This window comes from Corvus hawaiiensis, chromosome 16, assembly GCF_020740725.1.
Source record: "Corvus hawaiiensis isolate bCorHaw1 chromosome 16, bCorHaw1.pri.cur, whole genome shotgun sequence".
In the NCBI taxonomy this organism is placed as follows: Eukaryota; Metazoa; Chordata; class Aves; order Passeriformes; family Corvidae; genus Corvus; species Corvus hawaiiensis.
Genome location: NC_063228.1, coordinates 1,882,147 through 1,902,393, shown reverse-complemented (window position 1 = coordinate 1,902,393; position 20,247 = coordinate 1,882,147). Strand labels below are relative to the sequence as shown.

Genomic DNA, 20,247 nt, shown 5'->3' with positions numbered 1-20,247 from the left:
TTGCTGTTAGCTCTCCTGCGTATTCTTTAGATTTAGTGAGAGACTCTCCATAAGAGAGAGTCTACTGGTCTTAAAAATCCTGTAAAATGCTAACAAAAGACAAAATGAATACAGAGTGGAGATAATCAGTTGGCAGAGCTTTTCCATCACTGTCTTCCATGACCTACCGTGGCAAATCCAGCGCTCCTGATTCATGTGGGGACCAAGAGAGGGAGAACTCGCTGGTCAGAGCAAAGCTGGTTTCTAAGAAAAAACTCGTAACATCTTTAAGGTTTGTCAGAGCTACACCTGGTGTGTACATGTAGCACAGGTGGCTCACACAGTGCAATCCACCCATGAAGCAACTGATGTAAGCCTTAAGAAAGGGGAAAAGAGAGAGGCTGGATTCTCACTCCTGTCTTGGTCCTTGGCTTGTCTGCTCACCCCAAAATGCAATTCCCTGAACACACGGTGTGTGCCAGCACTGCTACAGGGTTGTGGTTGTGGTGAATGTGACTCCAGGGAGCAGTAACAGCTGGCTGAACTACTCCCTTCCCACAAGCTCCTTAAAAACAGTATTTGGTTATTATTTATTATTGCATTTAAAGCATATTATTTGATTTACAAACACACATAATGATACTTACTACATTTTTTTACAAAGCTTTAGCACAATAAAACTTTTACATAAATAGGATTTTCATTCTTCTAATCACCTATTATTTATAAATATTTACTTTCCATATTTTTTGCACTGTTTCCCAGGTCTCTGTAGCTCCTCAGACTAACTGACAGTAGCTGTAGCTGTGGCTTCATCAGAAGAGTTGTTTAGTCACCCTTTTCTTCATTGGAGCTACTGGACTTGTTACAGCACTGTTGTCCTGTGACAGTTCCTCTTCTTCCAACTTCTCACCCTCCTGAATCATCATTTTTAGAAAATGCTTCCCAGCATGAAACCATTAATTAATGAAGATCCATTAAAAGTATTCCTGCACCCATTTGTGGTGAACTCCTTTGATGTAAGTGTGTTGCTCTTGGGGAACATTTCCTGATATGTCCTACGTTTTCACTTTTGTAGTTGTTTTTTGGGTTATTTTCTTTCTTTCTTAATGAGATCGGAGAGGTGTCATCATAGTAATATGAATAAGAAAGTCCAGAGTGGCTGAGGAATGTACTATAACCAGATCATTAATACTCAAACAAAATGAGGTTTCCTGGAACAGGTGGGTGGTTATTTGATTTTAGAAGAAAGAAAGAATGATCAAACTTAACAAAATGCCAAAACCAAACACCATTTTAATGAACGTGTGATCTTCTTGGCAGGTAGGTCTTGTTTTCAGATAATGATCCACAGAATCAGCGAATGAGAATTTCTTTGGTTTGTAACCGAGTTGATTTCGTGCCTTGTCTATTCGGAAAGTGTGAGTTACAGTGACATTCCACACCTAAAATCCAAAAGAACAGTTATGGAAGTGACTTTAATATCCAGTTCTCTAGAACTTGGAGGAGAATATATCAACAACGATACTACAATGGAAAGAACAGAAAACAGAGCTGTAATGCTGACAATCCAAAGAGTGTATCACATACCTAATGAGAATTTTAGTCAGAAATATATAAACATTATCTCTTTTTATATATTTACCTCATTCCTTGTCAAGAAAGGTGTGAAGCTAAAAACTGGCTTTAGTATCAGGTGCAGATATTCCATCACAGTGGCTGTGTAACAAAAATTACTTAATGAGACATCTGGGTAACAATAAACTGAGACAATGCTGACATTGTACATCCTGTAATTCCTGCTGGTAAAAGGCACTGTTTAATTTATAGAGTACATGATGAGTTTATGACTAGCCTTTAAACTTTATCTGGTACAATTAATACCACATGGCACAAGCGATTATTCTCAATTAAAATAATGTTAAGTTAAATAATTCCCTCAGTTTGGGCCCCTGCATTTTATAAAACCACTATGTAGCTTCATAGGAATAAAAAAAAAAAAATCAAACAACCCACAATAATTAAGAACATATTCTTTTTTTTTTACCTGCTATATGAGCCAGGAGAACAGGAATATGTATCCAAGGTTTCCTGTAGCCTAGTTTTTCAAACTAAAAAGGGTATAAAAGGAAAGAATAACAGAGAACTTATACCAAATTGAGGGTATCAATGAGGCATGAAAATGGAAAAAAATAAAAGAGTGTTTATAAAACTTGTATCTAAACTTTTTTTTCCAGCTAGTCTCCCTGTCAATACTGGTGGTAAGAAATGCAGTTGAAACCCACTTCTCATTCTTTGGTGTCCATCTCCCACCCTTCATCTGCAATTGTACAGTAAAGGGGAATAAAAGGCCACTTCCAAGGAAGTGACCCAGACTGGAATACTGAACTACAATTAAATACAGGCCCACTGTTCTACTGCAGTCATTTTCTTTGATGGCATTGCAGGATCAAACCTTGGCATGCTCCTGGAATCCCAGCCTGATATTTCTGAAAATATAGTGTTGTGTCTTTTTAGCTTCTAAGATAGGATTCTGAATGGGCTTCCCTTCTGTGCTGCAGCTGGTGCCCGGACAAAGGGATAAGCAATGGCTGTAAGAGTCCTGCCAGGTGCCAGTGGCAGAGCTTGCTGTGCACTGTGGGTTTGCTTCATGAAATGTTGCTGTTCTGCAGCAGGTTCTGGGCCTCTCAAAGCAGTAAGGCCAAACTCCAGTTACATATATCCAAAACTTCCCTTTACACCAGTGGAACTTTGGGATAATCAGGAAGAATAGGACTGAGTTTAATGTTAAGTAATTCAGTAATTCCTGTGCACTGAACTTCATTTAGTTGGCCTGGTGTGTCAGTCAGTGACAGGACTTTTGCCCACAAGGTGCTGGGAGCTGCAGGGCTGTGCAGTACATACCAAAGGCACGATCCACTCAGAGAAGATGACATTTTCACCATCGTGGATGTAATAAGCCTGACCACTCTGGTAAAGAAGCAGAGAAAAACAGTGACAAAACACTGTGCACAGGATGGCATTTTCTGTCTCTCTCATACCTACCTACATGTCATGATTTTGTGAGCAACATGCACAGGGTGAATGTACACAGAGCAAACTGCCTTCACTGGGCTTCACTGCAGTAACCCCACAGTGGTGGTAGAGCTCATGATGATTAACCATGCTGTAGTGTAGATCAGAGCTCAGTTTCCCCCTGTAGTAGCCCAGCTGTTGGAGCACGATGTTCTTCATGATGTGCAGGGCACAGAATTACCTTTGTGAGTGCAACAGAAGGGGCAGCACTGACAACATTTAACAAACACAGCTCTGAGGTCAAGTTCCGGCTGTGCTCTGGATGAGGGGTCTGCCCAGCTCTGAGTACCAGGAACACCTGAGCACCCCAAGCAAACCTGGGACTCTGGGAGTGACATCAATCTAAAACAGCTGTGAGGCTTCCAAGCACTGAACTAACAGAAAACACACGGAGAGATGTTCGCCTGTGTCTACCTGTTGTCTGTATGTTCCTACCAATGTAAATAAATCTGGTACCTTCAAGAACTGTGAATGCAGCAGCTGCTGCAACGTTGTCAGTTCTCTAATGCTTCACAGTCCTCAGATTGCTGTTGCAATTATGACCAGTAGAACAAGAAGAAAAACCTTTTAAAATTGTCCATTAATTTTGTACGTCTCTTTTTGGAATTTTCAGCTCTGAAAATTCAACTGGAATGCTTCAGAACGATTGCTCTAAATTTTATGCATCTAGGATCAGAACCTATTTTCAAGAGAACAGATATATAGATTTGTGTAATGGTGAATATATTAAGCTAGTTAAAAATACAGTTTCTTCCAGTAACCCAGGAAATTGTGTCTTTTCAAACCAAACAAAAACATCATCAAGATACGAGCAAAATGTATTTGCATTTGCACTGTCTATGTGCTTGTGGAGCCACACACCATTTTAGAGAATTTAGCATATGACTTTTTGGAGACTCTTTGGTCTCAAAACATCAAAAATTAAACTTGTTTGAGAACTCACAATGATTATATTGTTTACTTACAGCTACGTAGCCCTTCTCAGAGGTGAGAGCCTCAGCAGCCAGTAAATGAGCTTGCACTAGATTTCCTATGTGAACCCAGTTCATCTGAACTTTGTGATTCCCGAATTTGAAGTTAAAAAGTCTCCGCTGGATATTTATCTGTAGAAACAGAAAACATGAGATAACTACATTATACCTTTATTATGCAGTATAACATTAATTTTGTGTCAACCCAAATACTTGGAACTTGCTGTATTTGTGTACAATTGCAACACAAGAAAGGTGTCACAAGAAAAAATCCAACTAGTGGGTGGTTTTGTAAATCAAAGATGGTTGCACTGATAGGCAGTGGCAAAATATGGTGACATTATACTGTATAGCAGAAACTAAAGTGCATATTTAAAAGACAGTATTTCCATTAAACAATAGGGATGCAAACCTACTTCTTTTGCCATGGCATTTCAGCCTTCCATTTTCTCTTTTCACTGAAAAGCCCAGCTTGATCCTGGCCCACAGTGCTGCTTTCCTGCTGTTTGTTACCCTGCACCACATCACCTGTCCCTGAGCTTTCACCACATTCCTGCAGGAATGGTTAAGAACTGCAATCAAGGTACCCCACTTGTGTTATGCCCTTACAACTACTCGTGGTGTCCTCCAGAGCTGACTACAAAACACATACGGCTACTCGAGGCAGGTGCCGCTGCTCTTCTGGTCCATAGATGCCCGGTGGGCGAAGCACACATGTGTGGAGCTTGTCCCCTCCTTGGAGAGAGAGCAACAGGTGACTGTTAGACAGCTGTGATGGCAACATACGGTTGACACATACTGTCTGAATTTTACACTTTCAAAATTAAGGCTCAGTCTGACCATTCCGTGTGGTTCAGCTTCCTGGGAACCTGATTTCATTGTTGTGCAAAACTGAATTCAGTAGCAGTGACAGACCTGAGCTTAGCAGCCTGGAAAACCAAATCCCATAAGAGTTTGAATAGGAACAGGACAAATCAAACTTTCCTCCTGCTTGATTGACTTTTTCTATTTATTACAGAGAGACGTTTACAACTTATATTTGTCCACTCTAGACATGTGCAATACTGGAAACAGACCACTCAATTTGCTATATCCAGACTCCGTGCTTGCTTGCAGATCAAGGGCGCCATAAAGGAATGGAAGAAGTCTCCTAAACAGAGGCTTTCAAATGAGTTTGAATATTGTAAATCAAAATTAATACTCTTAAGATTGACATGTGAATGAGTAAGCAGACTCCTCTGACTCCTGAGAACAGGCACAATGACACCTTTCATACGGCCAAGAATATCAGGTCATAGGCATTTGCTCAGTAGTTAATCAAGGATGCTAAAATTGAATCCCCACCTAGCTTACGTTTGCCAACTTTTCTGTTAAGAGAAATCAGTAGGAATAGCAAAATATGTATCTAAAAGCAAGGAGACGTATTTCCCTTGCCATGTTCAGATAGATTTTTAGCCACAACTATTCATGTTGACTAGAAGTCAACATGTCCCTGATATTACCAATCTCTTTAGGAAACTGGGACTATTCTTCCCCAGACACTTGTGAGCCGTGGGATTACAAGAAGGACCCATTGGACAGTGCTGACAGATTGGTATTATCAGAACAGCTAATTATCCATCAAAGAGAGGAGTAGAATCAAATAAATCCTTATTTCAGTTAAAGTATCCTATTGATAAATGAGCAACCAGAGAAAGGAATGCCCATTAGCACTCCTAATGATAGAAAACCCTCAAATACTTTATATGTACCTTTTAGTAAAGTTCCATTAGCAGCAAGAACCATTTGGTCTGCAATTGCCTTGGTTCTAGAATAATGATTAAATTGCTATAAAGAAAGCAGAATAAGATAATTGTTAAATTATATTAAACTTACTGTTTCTGACTGACAACATTTCAATCTAGCCAGCTCACAGGTATCAGCTGAGCAAAACAAAACTAGAAATAATAAGATTTAGTAAATATATAGTTTGTCTATGACAAAAAACTTAACAGACTTAAAAATTAGTGGCACAAGCTTAGCTTCAGAGGGAATTTAAGTCCATTAGTATTTATTTAACTCACTTCTTGAGCTGAATGTACTGAGAACATCTGCAGTGAAACAACTGCTCTCAGAACAGCCTTGGCACAATCTACCCTTTGGAGCACAGTAAATGCCACACCATGCCATGAATGAAGTACCTTTTCCAGTGGAAAATATGGTACAGTTTCTTCATCTCCTTCTTCTATAGGATTCCCTCCAAACACCACATTCACTGTACTGGTATATATCAGTCTAGGGATATTTCTTTGTTTGCAGACTACAATGATACACAAAATAAATTATTTTAAAACAAAAATAAAGGGAGAAATAACTGAACTGGCAGATTTTCTTTTTGAAAGCAAACATTATGTTTATAGGAAAAAAGTATTATTTCAATTTTAACATTACCTTATCATTTAATATAATATTATCTTCCATTCAGCTGGAATTTTTCATCCCAAATATCTGCTATGTGAATATTACACCTTGTGGTCACCAAATGTTTCATGATGACATACCTGTAACTATCATATCACTGGTTTGCAGTCATCAACTGGACAGAGGAATTATCTTCATGGGGGAAAAACTCCTCCTTGAGAAACCTTTCTTAAAACACGTTCATTTTACAAATTGAATACAAAGGAGATGAGTAAGAACATTGGTGTGGGACAGCCCTTGGGGCAGTGCTGTGGGGACCAGCCACTCCAAGGCTTTGCCCTGGGTCCCATGAGCTGCCTCTTGCACCCCATTTGATGGAACATGCAGTCACACAGGAGCACAGGCCAGCTCTGCCCACAGGCCACAAAACTGCCTTTGTCTCAGTCTGCTCATAAGTGACAAATGATGTGTTAACAGGAAAACACACCCTGCTAGTGTATAATCAGCAGTGCTTCAAATACAAAGAAAATTAATGTTATTTGCAAAACAAAGACTTAATTACAGATTTCAGTCTTGTGTAGCTAAATTCTGCTGCATATATGTCATTGCAAACTTGAATAATGTACATTTCCTTTTTATTTAACAATATTCCTAAAATGGAAGTGAATTAATATTCAAAGTCAGGAATGTTTAGAATGTACAGGGCAGTCTTTCCAGCTGGTTCATTGGCTCATTTTGAAAATCATAAATGTTAATTATTGTTGTAAATATTTGAGAAAAAATACAATAATAAGGTGTATTATTAAAATGTAGATGAACAGGTTCATGCTCCTCCCAGCCTCTTGATTTGCTGGGAACCTATGGAAATTTGACGTGACGTGTTTCTGTGGGTTTGGAGGTTGGGGTGGGAAGAAGGGAGTATGTGGCAACTCTTCCTTCTAACTCATTTAGAGCTTTACTTGCCTACTATTCCATTTCTGCATTTTTTTTCCAGGAATAACACACGGGCAGCATGAAAATTAGTCTAAATAAAAACTGATCTTGCCGTTTTTATGCTTTTTTTTTCCCTTTCCCCCCATTTGGTTTTTGAAAGAAAAACAAAGAGAAAGTAGCTTTGGTATTTACAGTACACTCGGAAAACATTCTTTCTGGAATTGAATATACTGAAAGAGATCTACTGGCATCTTGCAGAGACAGTAGTTAAAAATCAGTATGTAATAAAAAGGGATCACAGATGAGCAGAAAGGATGGAAGATTTTCTGTATTAATGTGATAAAATAATAGCTAAATATACTTCTATGGTGCCTGCTACCAAATGTTTATGATACAACAAACAGTACAACAGCTCTCATCTTAGTTCTATGAGGAAAGAGGATAACACTGCTCCATTACATAGAGTAAAGGGAAAAAAATTAACCAGTACATGGAAGAGAGCTTTAGTTGGACTGCCAAGGAATGAAGTCCACTGAAAATCTATCCCCAGTTCAAACCAGTGGCAAGTCTACCTGCTTGGGGCCTGCACACCCAGGTTTACATCATGCTCTGACAGGAGGGAGCGAAGAGCCTCATTTTAGTGCCTGATCTTCACAGGAAACATCCAGTTAGAAAGTTTTTTTAATTCATGGTTTGGATCAGATGCAGAGAAAGAAAATCTAGGTACTTACCATCAATTATTATTTTTGTGCCGCCAACATTTATGGATTCAATCTGATCTTTCTTTTGAAGCTAGAAATAAAGTTTGCACAAGATTTAATTAATCAAACAAGTAACATTCACAATATGATGGTTACAATTGCCAGATCTAGAATAGCTGAGGCCTTTTTATAATATTTGTTACAGTTCTGTCTGACATACAGTGATTTCTAGCAGTTCTTGTGTTTATTGTCTTGTTTAGTGTATCAGTAAAGAAAGCTGAAAATGAAAGATAAAATGCATCTAAAGGGAAATAGCAATGCTTCAATATTTTGTCACACCCCAGATAATCCATGATATAGAAACAAGAATTACAGGCAGGGTTATGCTCCCTAAAAGCTTTCACAAGTTCTTGTTCCAGTGGCAATCTGTCCTGTTCCTAGAAATAAATCAGTAGGTTCATGACTTTTTTGATAACACCCTCTGTGAATATCACTCTTATTCAGCATAACATATTGATTGAAGTCTGTTTCCTCATGACTGAATTCACAAGAAGAAAATGCATCAGTATTAGTTTTAGAGCAATGCTGTCACTCTTCTTCAGATCAGAGAAAAAGACTGTACCTTCTTATCCAAGATCTTAAAACTGTGATCTCATTTTTCTAGAATATTTTGTAGTACGTTGCTTTCACACTTTGACTTTTATTATTTAAGGAATACCTCCCTTGTTGCCTGTATGGATGACTTGACCTTTATAACAATTTCTGTCTGACATAAATACCATAAAATTACATTCTTTGTTACTTGCAGACAATTTTTTTCTTTCTCAAAGTAACCAAAGAAAACTTTAGGAGAATGGTACTTGCTTGTTCCAATCCTGACATTCCACATGCAGCTACATGGAAAACACAGTCAACCCCTTCACATGCTTTGAACACTGCTTCATAGTCCCTCACATCACCCTGTAAAATGAGAAAAGAATGGAGTTTTGACAGGCAGAGCTCCTTACATTCTCTCTAGAACTATATTAACTATGGCCAGTAAGGAAAATCTAAAGCTATTCTGGTCTATTTTTCACAGTACTTAACAACAATTAAATAAAGCATTATGAACAAGGCAGAAAAATCAATGACTAAGAATTTTGCCAGTATTTTGTTGCAAAACAAAGATGACTCTTGTTGGCTTTGATTATAACGCGTATTTTCACGCTTACTCCTGCAGCCTCCAGGCTGGCAAAACTTGTTTGACTTGAATGGGAGCAGCAAGGGCTGGAGAATCGAGCCCCAGGGACAATAAATCACAGCAGGAAGGGTTCAGCTGTTTGCCTTGGAATCACCAAATAAGAGAACCCCATTTCTGTTGGCACCTTGAGACCTGATCTGTGCTGCCTTCACAAATGTCTCTTTTTAAGGTTTATTTGTGGTGCACTGTATGATAACTTTAATTACAGTTTTACACAAGAGTGAAAACCCTAGTACACTCTATATGGATTTAATACTTTATTTAGTGTACATTAGTGTATTACAATCACATTTATGAAATTCCATTTATCACTGGACACACCTGTATCTAGTATTAAATGCTATGGTGGGGTTAGAGTATTATATTGCATTTTTGTATACCAGGTAATGCTACATTAACAGTACTCCCCATACATACAGATATCAATGAAAATATAGTACCTTGGTGTTCAGAATTCAGGTATTTCCAAATATTAGATACTATATTATTTCCTGTAATGAACTTGTCCTGAAAGGCTTTTCAGTAAATGTTTTAATCAAAGGTCCTTAAGAGGAAGCCTTGACAATGAAGCATCAGACATGTAACATACCTTGAAAAAATCCGCTCCGCTTGGAATTTCCCATTTAGGTTTCCGTACATCGAACAGCACAACAGCAACTCCTGAGCTAACGAGGGCACATCCCAGATTGTATCCCAGGTAGCCCCCACCTCCTGTCACCATTGTCCTGGTGCTCCTGGCAGCCAGCAGCCCAGCAGGCTCCGTCACTTGGCTCTCACAGGGTTGGCTGCTGTGGAGCTTTTCTGTGAACCCCTCTGGCATCACGACTGCAACAGAGAAATCTCTTGAAAATTCCTGCATAGTGCTCTGAGATCTGGGTCATTTCAATTACTTTCACATTACAATGGTCCTATACTAGTTTTATTATCTTAATATGTTTAAAATGTATAAATACATAATTTCGCTGATGGGCTATGTATAATGTGTAATGAGTCTGAATACTTTTATATTCCAAGATTTAGTCTTTTCCTCATATCACTAAATGTCATATTATATAGAATGAAGAGAAGTTACAGAATTTTAGAGCCATTATAATTACCTAACCTTAACAGCTATGATTGCATTTTTGAATGCTTGGTTCAATCAAACATTTTACCCTTGAAAACTCATTAACTTCTGATGCATTAATGCCAAATAGATGTTATCCTACTACTCAGGAAAATAAACCAAGACGTTAGATAAGGAATATAAGGAAGGATTCATTCTACTTTTAAAATTCACTTTATTTCACATTTGGGTCTTCAGCAATGATAAAAATTTGTTACCATTTTAAGCTTTTCTGGTTATACATGAAATATATTCCGTTTTCTGTCCAGTTCTCACTAACTTTTGACCAAAATTTTCTCGATAGGCATTCAAAGACAGCTAAACTGACAAGGGGCAGAAGAGATAAGCCATCTGCCCTGTGGGTTCATCTACTTGGGAAAACGGATTAGAGTATCATTCTAGGATAACAACTCCATGGGAGTTACCCATCTGTACACCTTGTTCTGTATTGCAAATTGGTTTATTCTACATTAATCACTTCTGTTTAGAAATTCACTTATCTTCTGTACCTCAAGTGACTGGTATTCCAGACCACAGTGTTGTCCAAGAAATGAGTCCATTTAATTCTCCCACACAGAGAGCCCCTGTTGTCCTAATTCCATGCTTGGCCTTTGCACATTAGGATCTAGGCCGTTACACCCCCAAACAGAAACCCAGAAGAAATAAATCTGAAATCAGTCATGTCACTGTAAAGTGGGAGCCAAACTGAGTGCCTGCAGGCTATTACAGGAATATGGACCCAATCTCTGCAGATTATTTTGGTTTTCTCATAGGGGGAGAGGTCCTCATATGAGAGGAACCTCTTAGTTAAGTACAGCTCGCTCTCAGCCATTTACACCAGGCTTCAGCAGAGCTCAGGCAGAAACTGGGCATGGCTGGTAGCTGGCATCTCTGTCACTTCCAGGGTGACAAAAAAATTCTAGAAAAGTAACACAAAATGCAGCCACAGCACACAAAATTATAGACTACCTTTGCTATTGCTTAGTTAATATTTTATAATTTTGTTTGCAATATTTTTCTTATTTTATATATTGATTTTTAGATTTCAGACACAGGAAATTACTGTATTCTCCATGCTGTTACGTGGCTTTAACACCAATGTCAGTTCACTCAATTCAGCAAAGTGAGTGGCATAACAGTGTAAAACACAAGCTCCTTATGTTGAAAAACATCCTGACATTTCAAAAATGAAAAATAATCCACATTTCAAAACAAAATTTAAACTAGAACTATTATAATACAACTAAAAAAAGTACGCTGTCTTGTTCAAGCAAGGAGACATAAATTTGTACTCCTGGATTATGCTACGCAGGAGTCTTAAGCCATATAAAATTCTTTTGCCTTGTCTTCTGAGAAAAAGCATCTTTTTATATACTGTAAGGAGACATGAAGTTAAGCTTATCACATATATTACAAAAAGACATTTGACAAATGGTATATATTTGAATACTTGTCATTAGTATCTCATGAAGATTTAAGTAAGCTGGAGGTCACATAAAAGAGTTTAAAGATTTTTTTTTTTAGAAATCTCTTAAAAAGCACTAATAGCATTAATATATTAATCTGCTTCATGGAATTAGAAAATTGTTTTCAAATTTCAAATGTAAACAACTTTCTTCAAAAAAATAATTCTTTCCAGAATCAGTAGCTCTTTTTTCTCTGAATTTATAGGAGCTATTCTGATTTATTAATGTATTCTGCATGATAAGCACAGCTACATCTCATGCAGCACATGCAGTGTGAGTTGCTCGTAGCTCCCCTACCGTCATTTCAAATACCAGAAGTGTTCTAATTACTTCCCATAAAAAGTTAAGAGTCAAACATATCAGATATTTAAAAATATCCAAAGTAGTAGTAAGTACCTGTGGTAGAATCCTGCTGTCAGCACTGTCCCAGTCCTTCCTGTCCAGGTAGGAGGGTGAGATCTCTCTTTGCTGGACAATCCGTGACTCAAGGGCATCAGGTACTCTCAGGCAGACAGAGAAGTTCACGTGTGCTCAGGCCTTTTGCTGTTCCTGCTCCTTTGTAGCTGGTGGTTGGGCTGGGAGCCAAAAAAGGGCAGGGCTTAATTAGTACATAATTTATGTTCCTTTTCAGGAAAAAAAAAATTTCTCCACATCAGACCATTCTTAACAGCATGGTACCTCTCACTGACCTGGTAAAAGTGTACGACACTACACAACATAAATATACCCTTGGTATATTGTTATTCTGTAGATAAACTGTACTAGAGTTTTCCTGTAGATAGAGAAGAACTGTACTAGAGAAGAAACAAAAATCCTGTTTGGCAGTGCTACACAGCACTTTCATCCTGACTTTTCTATCTCCATCCCCAACCCAGTTTTGTATTTGCAGAGAGGCACAAGGGTTGTTCTCTGCCTTCCAAGATGAATGAAGGTAATAAACTACCTTGTGCACACCAGAACAGGAAAAGGTGATTTACTGTTAAATAATGCATTTAAAATGAAGGATGAATTAATGAAATTATTAATAATTATTTATGTTCTCTGTCCTAAGGTTTTAAAGCACTTTTAAAACACATATGCTTTTGCAAATTAAACAATGAGAAATCAAAGCCAACATTTTTAAATGGGTGTGTCTAAAATTAAGTCTCAAAACAGTAGTTAAGATGCTAAAGAAACACTCCCACATCTAAATATAAATTACTACAATTTTCAGTGTTGGCATGTTAGAAATATCTCAAGTTCATAGGTAACCAATTGCAATTTAAATGTAATTTAATGTTCATGTGCTGACAAGAACTCAAACTGACACCTAGGAAAATGTATCTTAGCATAACGTGTATGTTCCAAAGTCCCTACAGTCGGCATTAGAACTGGCACCTTTGAACCTGTCAAATTAATCTGCACTTCTTGGATTGCTGGGTGACAAGCTCAGCTCACAGTAAAACCCCCAAGAACACCAAATTCTCTGTTTTGAGCTGTCCACAGCACTGACAGTTTTCCCCATTTAATGCAAGAAATAAAGTGCCCATTCTCTCGCTGAACTATTCCAGAGCTCCTTCACAAGTCAAAGCAGCTGGTCAGCTTATTCAGGGGATATCAATCCCTCACTCTTCAGTGAAATTTAACAAAAGAGTATTTTAACTTGGCTTTGGTTTCCACCTTGGCAAGAAGGGGACATCTCAGAGGAGTTCTCAGAACTGGTATTTTGTACCTCTCCTGTTATGCTTATTCTCTTACCTTTAGTAAAGAGGGGTGCCCATATTTTATTCAATGAATCCTGCTTAGTATTTCTGAAAGAAACAGAAGCTAAAGTTACAAGGAGAAAAGCTGCTGCATTAAGATTGGAGCTTGCTTTTGGTCTTGAATCACAATTCTATACTGCCTTTTTCTACTTTTTCTCCTGTGACCAGTCATAGGTCATGTAGGCACATAGAAACAAACAAAACATCCAGTACTTGTAGCAGATGACTATAAAATACAGCACGAAGGTGTCAGACAGTTTGTCCATTTATTTACATGGAGAAGGTCCACATTTCTGAAATGTTGTGTTGGCTTACCAAAATGTTACTGACATCCACATGGTAAAGCAATGTTGAAATGTAATTGCACTGTTTCATAGAGGAACCCAGGAACTTACACAAGTTCATTTCAAATCACATGCTGGTAGAGCCAAGCCTGAATTGAGTAAGGAGGATTTGGCATAAGACAGACAAGACAATCTCTGTCTCCAGCATACAAAGCCTGGTCCCTGTGCTAGTTCCGGGCACTGCTGGGTCCTGGACCCCAGCGGGGTTTCAAACCATGGCCCAGAAGGCAGATGTGGAGACCAGGTCTGAGTCTCTGTCACTCAACAGGTCCTGTGAACTTCACAGCTCTGCCCTCCCAGGCCACAGAACAGGAGCTGTGCTCCAGCTGTGAGCTAACAGGAACCTGAAGAATGGTTTTCAAGTGTGGCAGATACTATGCAGAAAGGAGCCTTTAACAGACGTAACCAGAGCATGAAGAGCTTGACAGAGGTGTGAGTTAAGGTGACAGCCAGATATTTGGCGTGAGTCACAGGCAGGATGGGACATTCTGGAGGGCCCAAAGGCAGAGGAATAGCAGAAAAGAAGAGACTAAGCTCTCTTAAAGCTACTCAAGGACAGGGTTTTGCTGAAATAGCTGCAATATAAAAAATACCCTCTCTTCATTTAACTTACTAAAATTTTCAGAATCTAAGCCCTCAATTAGTAGAGTTGTCCAAGCTTGCCATGTGTTTGAGCACCTCCTTGTGCACTTGTTCACATGCAGATGCCCCATCACAGGTACTGACAGTTTGTGAACTCAGAGTGGTGAGACTCGTTTGGACAGGGTGCCAGAGCACTGATCCCCTCTGCAGCTCCAGAGGAGTCTGGGCAGAGCTGTTGTAGGGTGTAAGTACTTCTGACTAAGGGTACTTATCTCTTTGTGACTACAAAAACAATCACCCTCATAACAAGGACTGAGTCTAAAACAGCAGAGAGCCGAGAGAAGGGAACTGTCAACAGTAAGATGTTCACTCTTTATGTGAGAGAAGATAAAAAATATTAAAAAACATTTAAATCAGGTCTTGAAATGTTAATGGAAAAGAGGAAAAGAATAGAACTCTAATTATGTCTAGCTGTGCTTATAATTTTTGGTCAAAAAGATAAATCATGGGATCTGAATTTGTGAAAGGAAGCTTCAGAATATTTTTCATATAACCAAATGCTAAACATTGGTACATATCAAATATTTCTAAGGCATGAAGTCATCCTTAAAAACGCTTACCAACACAACATTAATGCAACAACAAATATAATACCCAAAGTGTTATGATAATACAACATTCTTCACATTCCTTGCTAAGTTAGAGGAGTAAGACACAGAGGCAAAGCAACTTACCCATGTCATGCTCTAAGTCCAGGCCAGAAATGAAAAGAAGATGCAGATCCTTATTCCTCGCTGCAAAGCTAAGAGATCAGGTTCTTCTTAAATCCCTCCATTCTTCATTAACATACATAAATATTCTCTCTCCTTCCTTTTCCCTGCTTCTTTGTGTATTTGTGTTACAGTTCTGCATATTTCACTGTTTCCTCATGGAGGGAATAAAGCACACATAAATACAGCCTTGGAACGTGCCACATAAAATGCTTTTCAAATGACTTTGTTCTCATTTCCTTTGCGTTCGTGGTTACTTTGCATGTTACACAGATTGATTTACAGGTCAAATGAAATGATAACTCTGAGCCTGCATTGCCAAGTCAGGATGGAATTACAGGAAGAAACAAAGCAACTTCTCACAGCACCAATGAACATCCCTGTATTAGCCCTTGGGTCTTGTTAAAGAAGAGGAGAGTTTATGCAAAATTTGAAGGGAAGGAATACAAATGCATCATAAATAAAAATACTGTGTTACATTGTACTGAATAAAGGCATGTTTCTATACAATTAGCAGGGATCACAGCCTGGCTTGCTACACACAGGAATCAGAGACAACAAAAGTGTCAAACAAACTATACAGATGCAAGTTTGAAAGAGATTATAACCCCACTTCCAACAGGTTTGTTATTTGCTAGTTTTTTCTCTATTTGGAAAAGCCTTGGTACCACGTTGGGAGTGGCCATGGTGACAGAGGCAGCCCATGTCACTGAAAGGATATAAACTTGTGGCTTACAAGGTCTGCCTAAGCTACTGACCAAATTCTGGGTAGCATTTAAGATTCTAACAGATGAAGTCTCATATAATATGAGTCAGGGATTATCAGTCTCCTTATAAATTACTTCTATACTTAAAACCTAAATGATCATTATTGTAACAGACAGGGAAGGAAAAGGGTATTTTCTGATGCTGGCAATTTTCTGGAATTGAATTTTCCCTTCTTCCTCTCTCTTCATATTATTTAACTAATCAGGAAGCAAACATCTCATAAGCATCTGTTTGAGATGGCTTCACAGAGGATCAAAGTTCAATGGAATGAAATATACACCTGATATACATCTGATTTAGATGCATTTAAATGATTCAGTGAAAATTCCAGTGACTTAGTCGTATTGACACATTTGGGTGCCTAAAGTCTTGGAACTTTGTGGTTACAGATCTAGATACATGCTACTAATAGCAACATGCTTACAGGACACAGAGAAATTCTTACTGAACAGAATTCTAAAGGACACCACACACTGCCATTACCTTCCTTTGAAGCAGCATGAACTGCTGGGGGTGACTCAAATTCAGGCATATTTTGATGGAGGAATTTGTTACTTGGCCAAGCTGTCCCACCCCTCTTCTGGAAGCTGTCCCCTGAAGCAGCTAAGGCTGAACCATGCACAAAGGAGTTCCTGAACTGCCAGTCCTTGCTAAGGAATGGTTTGTGAACATCTGCACCAGTTAAACCCAGCTCAGCAGCTGGAAACTGGAAATTATAGCAGTACATGAGCTGCTCCACACGGAAATTCCCAGCTGTGAAAGCAGCACTCTTTTGAAGGGGGTCGCACACACGTGGAGGTAGTAACTGCTTTAGCCATTTGTCTTTAATTCATTGCACACAAATCAGCATATTCAGTGAGTCACAGCAATGACATGACTTGCAAACGAGCTGGCAGAAAAATATGCATTTGGTCAATTATAAAACTCCTCTTTTATTATGTCTTGAATACAGTGAGTTGCATTCCAGCAAGCACAAACCAGGAAAGCAAATGACACAGAGCTGACAGATCGACACTGAGGTCACAAACCGAGTATTACTCAGGTCATCCCCACTGAGGCATCTGCTGAAAATGTCTTCCTGGCTGAGCAGCCCTCAGACTGATAGGAGCACGTAGGATGGGAGTTTCCAGGTAGGTAGTAAGGAGACAGAATCTGTATTTTAAAGGAAGGAGCTGCTCTGAGGAGGTAGCAGGGCTGACCAGCCTGCAAGACCACATGGCTTCGGCTGCACAGGCTGAACACACAAAAGAAGAGACCTTGGATGGGGTGCAATGGCTCAATGCTGTAATATCTGACTATTTTACAGCTTCTGTGCTCATACAAATTCTAACATCAACACTTGCTCCTTACTTTTCATTGCATTTTTCTTAACAGGAGGCTGAGAAGCCCTTAGCTCACACCACCAGCAAGAGAAGGCTCTGGGTTCCCAACACCTACTTCGAGTGTGAGATCATGCTCAGGAGAACCAGAGCAACGTGCTGTGCTCTGCCCACAGAAACAAACGCCCAGTCCAAGCTGAAACAAACAGCTCAGTGATGAGTATTCATGTAGGCTGCCCCAAATTTAGGGTTACAGATCCACTATCAGCCAACGGAGACACTGTGTAAATGCAATTGTTTTGATGGAGTAAAACCTCTGAACACCAAATACTGTATGGTGGGAAAAAGACCCTGACAATTGCAATCTAACACAACAGACTGAAATACTCTGATGCTTATCCACATTTGCAAAATCCAACATGTTCATTATGATCTTACTTCACAAAGAGCCTCTGATACCACACACCTGCATAAGTGTAATTCATTTTAAGTTCTTTTAAAGTACTTTTATAGGAATGTAAGAATCTATGCTGCAGTACTGTGACATTTCTTAAATCCTCCAAGGAACTAATAAGAAACCCTTTTTGGCAATACAGAAAGCTCATCCTTTCTACCTGGATTTACTGTTTTAACATTTCTGTTAGTACAAATCCTCATTTTATCAGTGATCATCATCTAGTATTTCTATACCCCAAACAGAAATGTAACCAATCCTGTTAATTTACAATTAACATTTTCATATCAAATCATTTCAGCAGTTACAGACATCCACAAACAAAATCACAGAAGGTGATGCATAGCACAAAGCACCAGTTTAACTGCAGTATTCCAGTGAAGGCTGGTACTAACAATGGAAGGCTGGAGTCACCTGGCTCAGAGCATACAACAGTAAAAAGATACATTTATGATAGAAATAATCTTCAATTCTTTGTAGAGATAAAAGAGATAAAGGGACAGAAAAGACACCATCTCCCATATCACAGGATACCCAGTCATCCCCATAAGCTGGCACTCAGGAGATGCAAATGGCTCTGAATAAACACAGATCGAGTATCTGAATTTTGAAGTCTGAATCCATTTTTATTATATTACATACATTAAACACCTGAGATGAATTTCTAACCCTCTAAAAGACAACGGTGAACGTCTACAAAATACTAATGAGCTGTCATTACAGAAATCAGTAAAAAACAAATATATTTCATAAATCAACTAGCACTAGCAAACATATTTTAAATCTTTCTAGACAGGAACTGTGTAAGAACAGAATTGCTCAGAAGATTGGCAGTGTCTGGTTATACAGACACAACCAGGCTACACCAGCAACAGGGTATTACTTTCTTGCATGTCTGATAATTTCTGAATCATCAACTCTAAATCTTTCTTTACTGCCAACATGAAAAGCAAAGAGTTGAAATAATTATTAGCAAAACTTCTCTGTGCAAAACCATGAATTACAAGCTTTGTTTTCTGCACTAAGGTTATTTCTTGGACTTTCTATGCAAAACTGGCATAAAGAATTCTCTTCCTAACATCACAGCCATCTGTCCCAACTATTATGGATAATAAGCACCGGCAAAGAAATCTCAAACCAACTGACAAAAAAGACAATTTAGGCATACCAGCAACTAATTGAAGGAATTATTAATATGATGAGTAGAAGAGAAACAAAAGTTGTGACCCTGTGTAACTACTGGTTATTTTAGAAATACATACACTTTTAAAATTTGTATTAGCTATATTGAAAACTATCCTCTACTTATATTTAAACTTCGTAGAGTTCAGGGCTTGATTTACTTTGAATCCTGCAAAATCTGCAGGTGGAGTCAGTGCAGCACTTACCATCTGCACCTTCTTGTCTTGCCAGCACTTGTGACAACAAAGAATAAATCTTCTCTTTTTCTTCTTGAAGCTGGAAGCTCTGAGCACACTTTGAAAAGAAGCAGGTAAGTGGTATGATTCCAGACCTCTTCACCATCTTTTCTTCGTCTAAAATTTAATCCTACAAGTGAAGCACATGAATACTTTTTAAAATACAACTCAAAATATATAAACTGCATAGGCTCACTACCACCATTCACAAAATTGTAATGGAAAAACAATACAATTTAAACTGAAATCAAGTTTCCTTACTTACATGTTTAATGGGGCTACAGTGCTATGCACTCTGGAGTATTTTAACAGGAATACCCTCCTATACACTTTACCAGCAATACAGTTCTCTTTGAAATGTTGAAAAACAGAGATAGTTGTGGAAGAGCAGCCTTTATTTCTGCATGCCTGGAACAACTTCCTTGCTCCTACAGGATGGTTTTATATCTGCTCCCTCTCCAAGCATCTCTCATGAGCGATCAGCCCTTCAGTGTTGAATTCTGCACTCTCAGACACACTCTGACACACTGACACACTCTTACATGCTCAAACACCCCCTTACACACTCTCAATCATGCACAATCCTTGATGAATATCTTGGAAGGCCAACGTTCTCTAGTGCAACTCTGCACCTGTCTGTGTGCCCTCTGTTCTTCCTCAAACAGCTCTGTGACAAATGCCTGTGTCTTGTTTAACCCTGAGAAAGTACTTCCACCCAGCAGTTTAGACTTTGCCAATTTAAAAGCAGCAGGATGGCTCTGTGAGAGGTTTGGTTTGCCCAGCTGCCTCCCACCACTCTGTAATGACAGTCCCATGTTTGCTGAGGCTGTCTTTGCTGTTAATGGGATCTTTTTCAGTCAGCCTTGTTCATTTAACAGATAAATCATGCAGCCCATGCAGCAGTTGTTATTACAGCTGTTACATCTGGTTCTAACCCTTCATGTGCTTAACTGCTTGCTAGACCATTAACAACTACAAAT

General features: G+C 38.7%; 2 protein-coding genes and 1 long non-coding RNA gene across 6 annotated transcripts in view; 1 reads left to right on the top strand and 2 right to left on the bottom strand.

Annotated features, from left to right (window-relative positions):
* LOC125334370 overlaps positions 1 to 20,247 on the top strand; it is a 30,313-nt gene that overhangs the window by 4,469 nt on the left and 5,597 nt on the right. For both annotated transcript variants that reach the window (XR_007207127.1, XR_007207128.1), the window contains exons 2-3: positions 745 to 998; positions 4,492 to 19,341. This is a non-coding gene — a long non-coding RNA (uncharacterized LOC125334370). The remainder of the gene's footprint in view (positions 1 to 744; positions 999 to 4,491; positions 19,342 to 20,247) is intronic.
* On the bottom strand, positions 732 to 12,355 carry LOC125334369 (putative short-chain dehydrogenase/reductase family 42E member 2). The gene is made up of 12 exons (XM_048321175.1): positions 12,267 to 12,355; positions 9,889 to 10,124; positions 8,924 to 9,019; positions 8,090 to 8,150; positions 6,206 to 6,324; positions 5,777 to 5,852; positions 4,678 to 4,760; positions 4,020 to 4,157; positions 2,884 to 2,949; positions 2,027 to 2,090; positions 1,625 to 1,698; positions 732 to 1,424 (listed from the first exon to the last, which is right to left on the bottom strand). The coding sequence occupies exons 2-12, from the start codon at positions 10,117 to 10,119 to the stop codon at positions 1,221 to 1,223; spliced, it is 1,212 nt and encodes a 403-aa protein (XP_048177132.1). The 5' UTR covers positions 10,120 to 10,124; positions 12,267 to 12,355; the 3' UTR covers positions 732 to 1,220.
* The window catches only part of VWA3A (von Willebrand factor A domain containing 3A), a 26,649-nt gene continuing 23,390 nt past the window's right edge, over positions 16,989 to 20,247 (bottom strand). For all 3 annotated transcript variants that reach the window (XM_048321167.1, XM_048321168.1, XM_048321169.1), the window contains one exon: positions 16,989 to 19,397. In XM_048321167.1, coding sequence (XP_048177124.1) covers positions 19,392 to 19,397 — 6 coding nt within the window. In that variant the 3' untranslated portion in view covers positions 16,989 to 19,391. The remainder of the gene's footprint in view (positions 19,398 to 20,247) is intronic.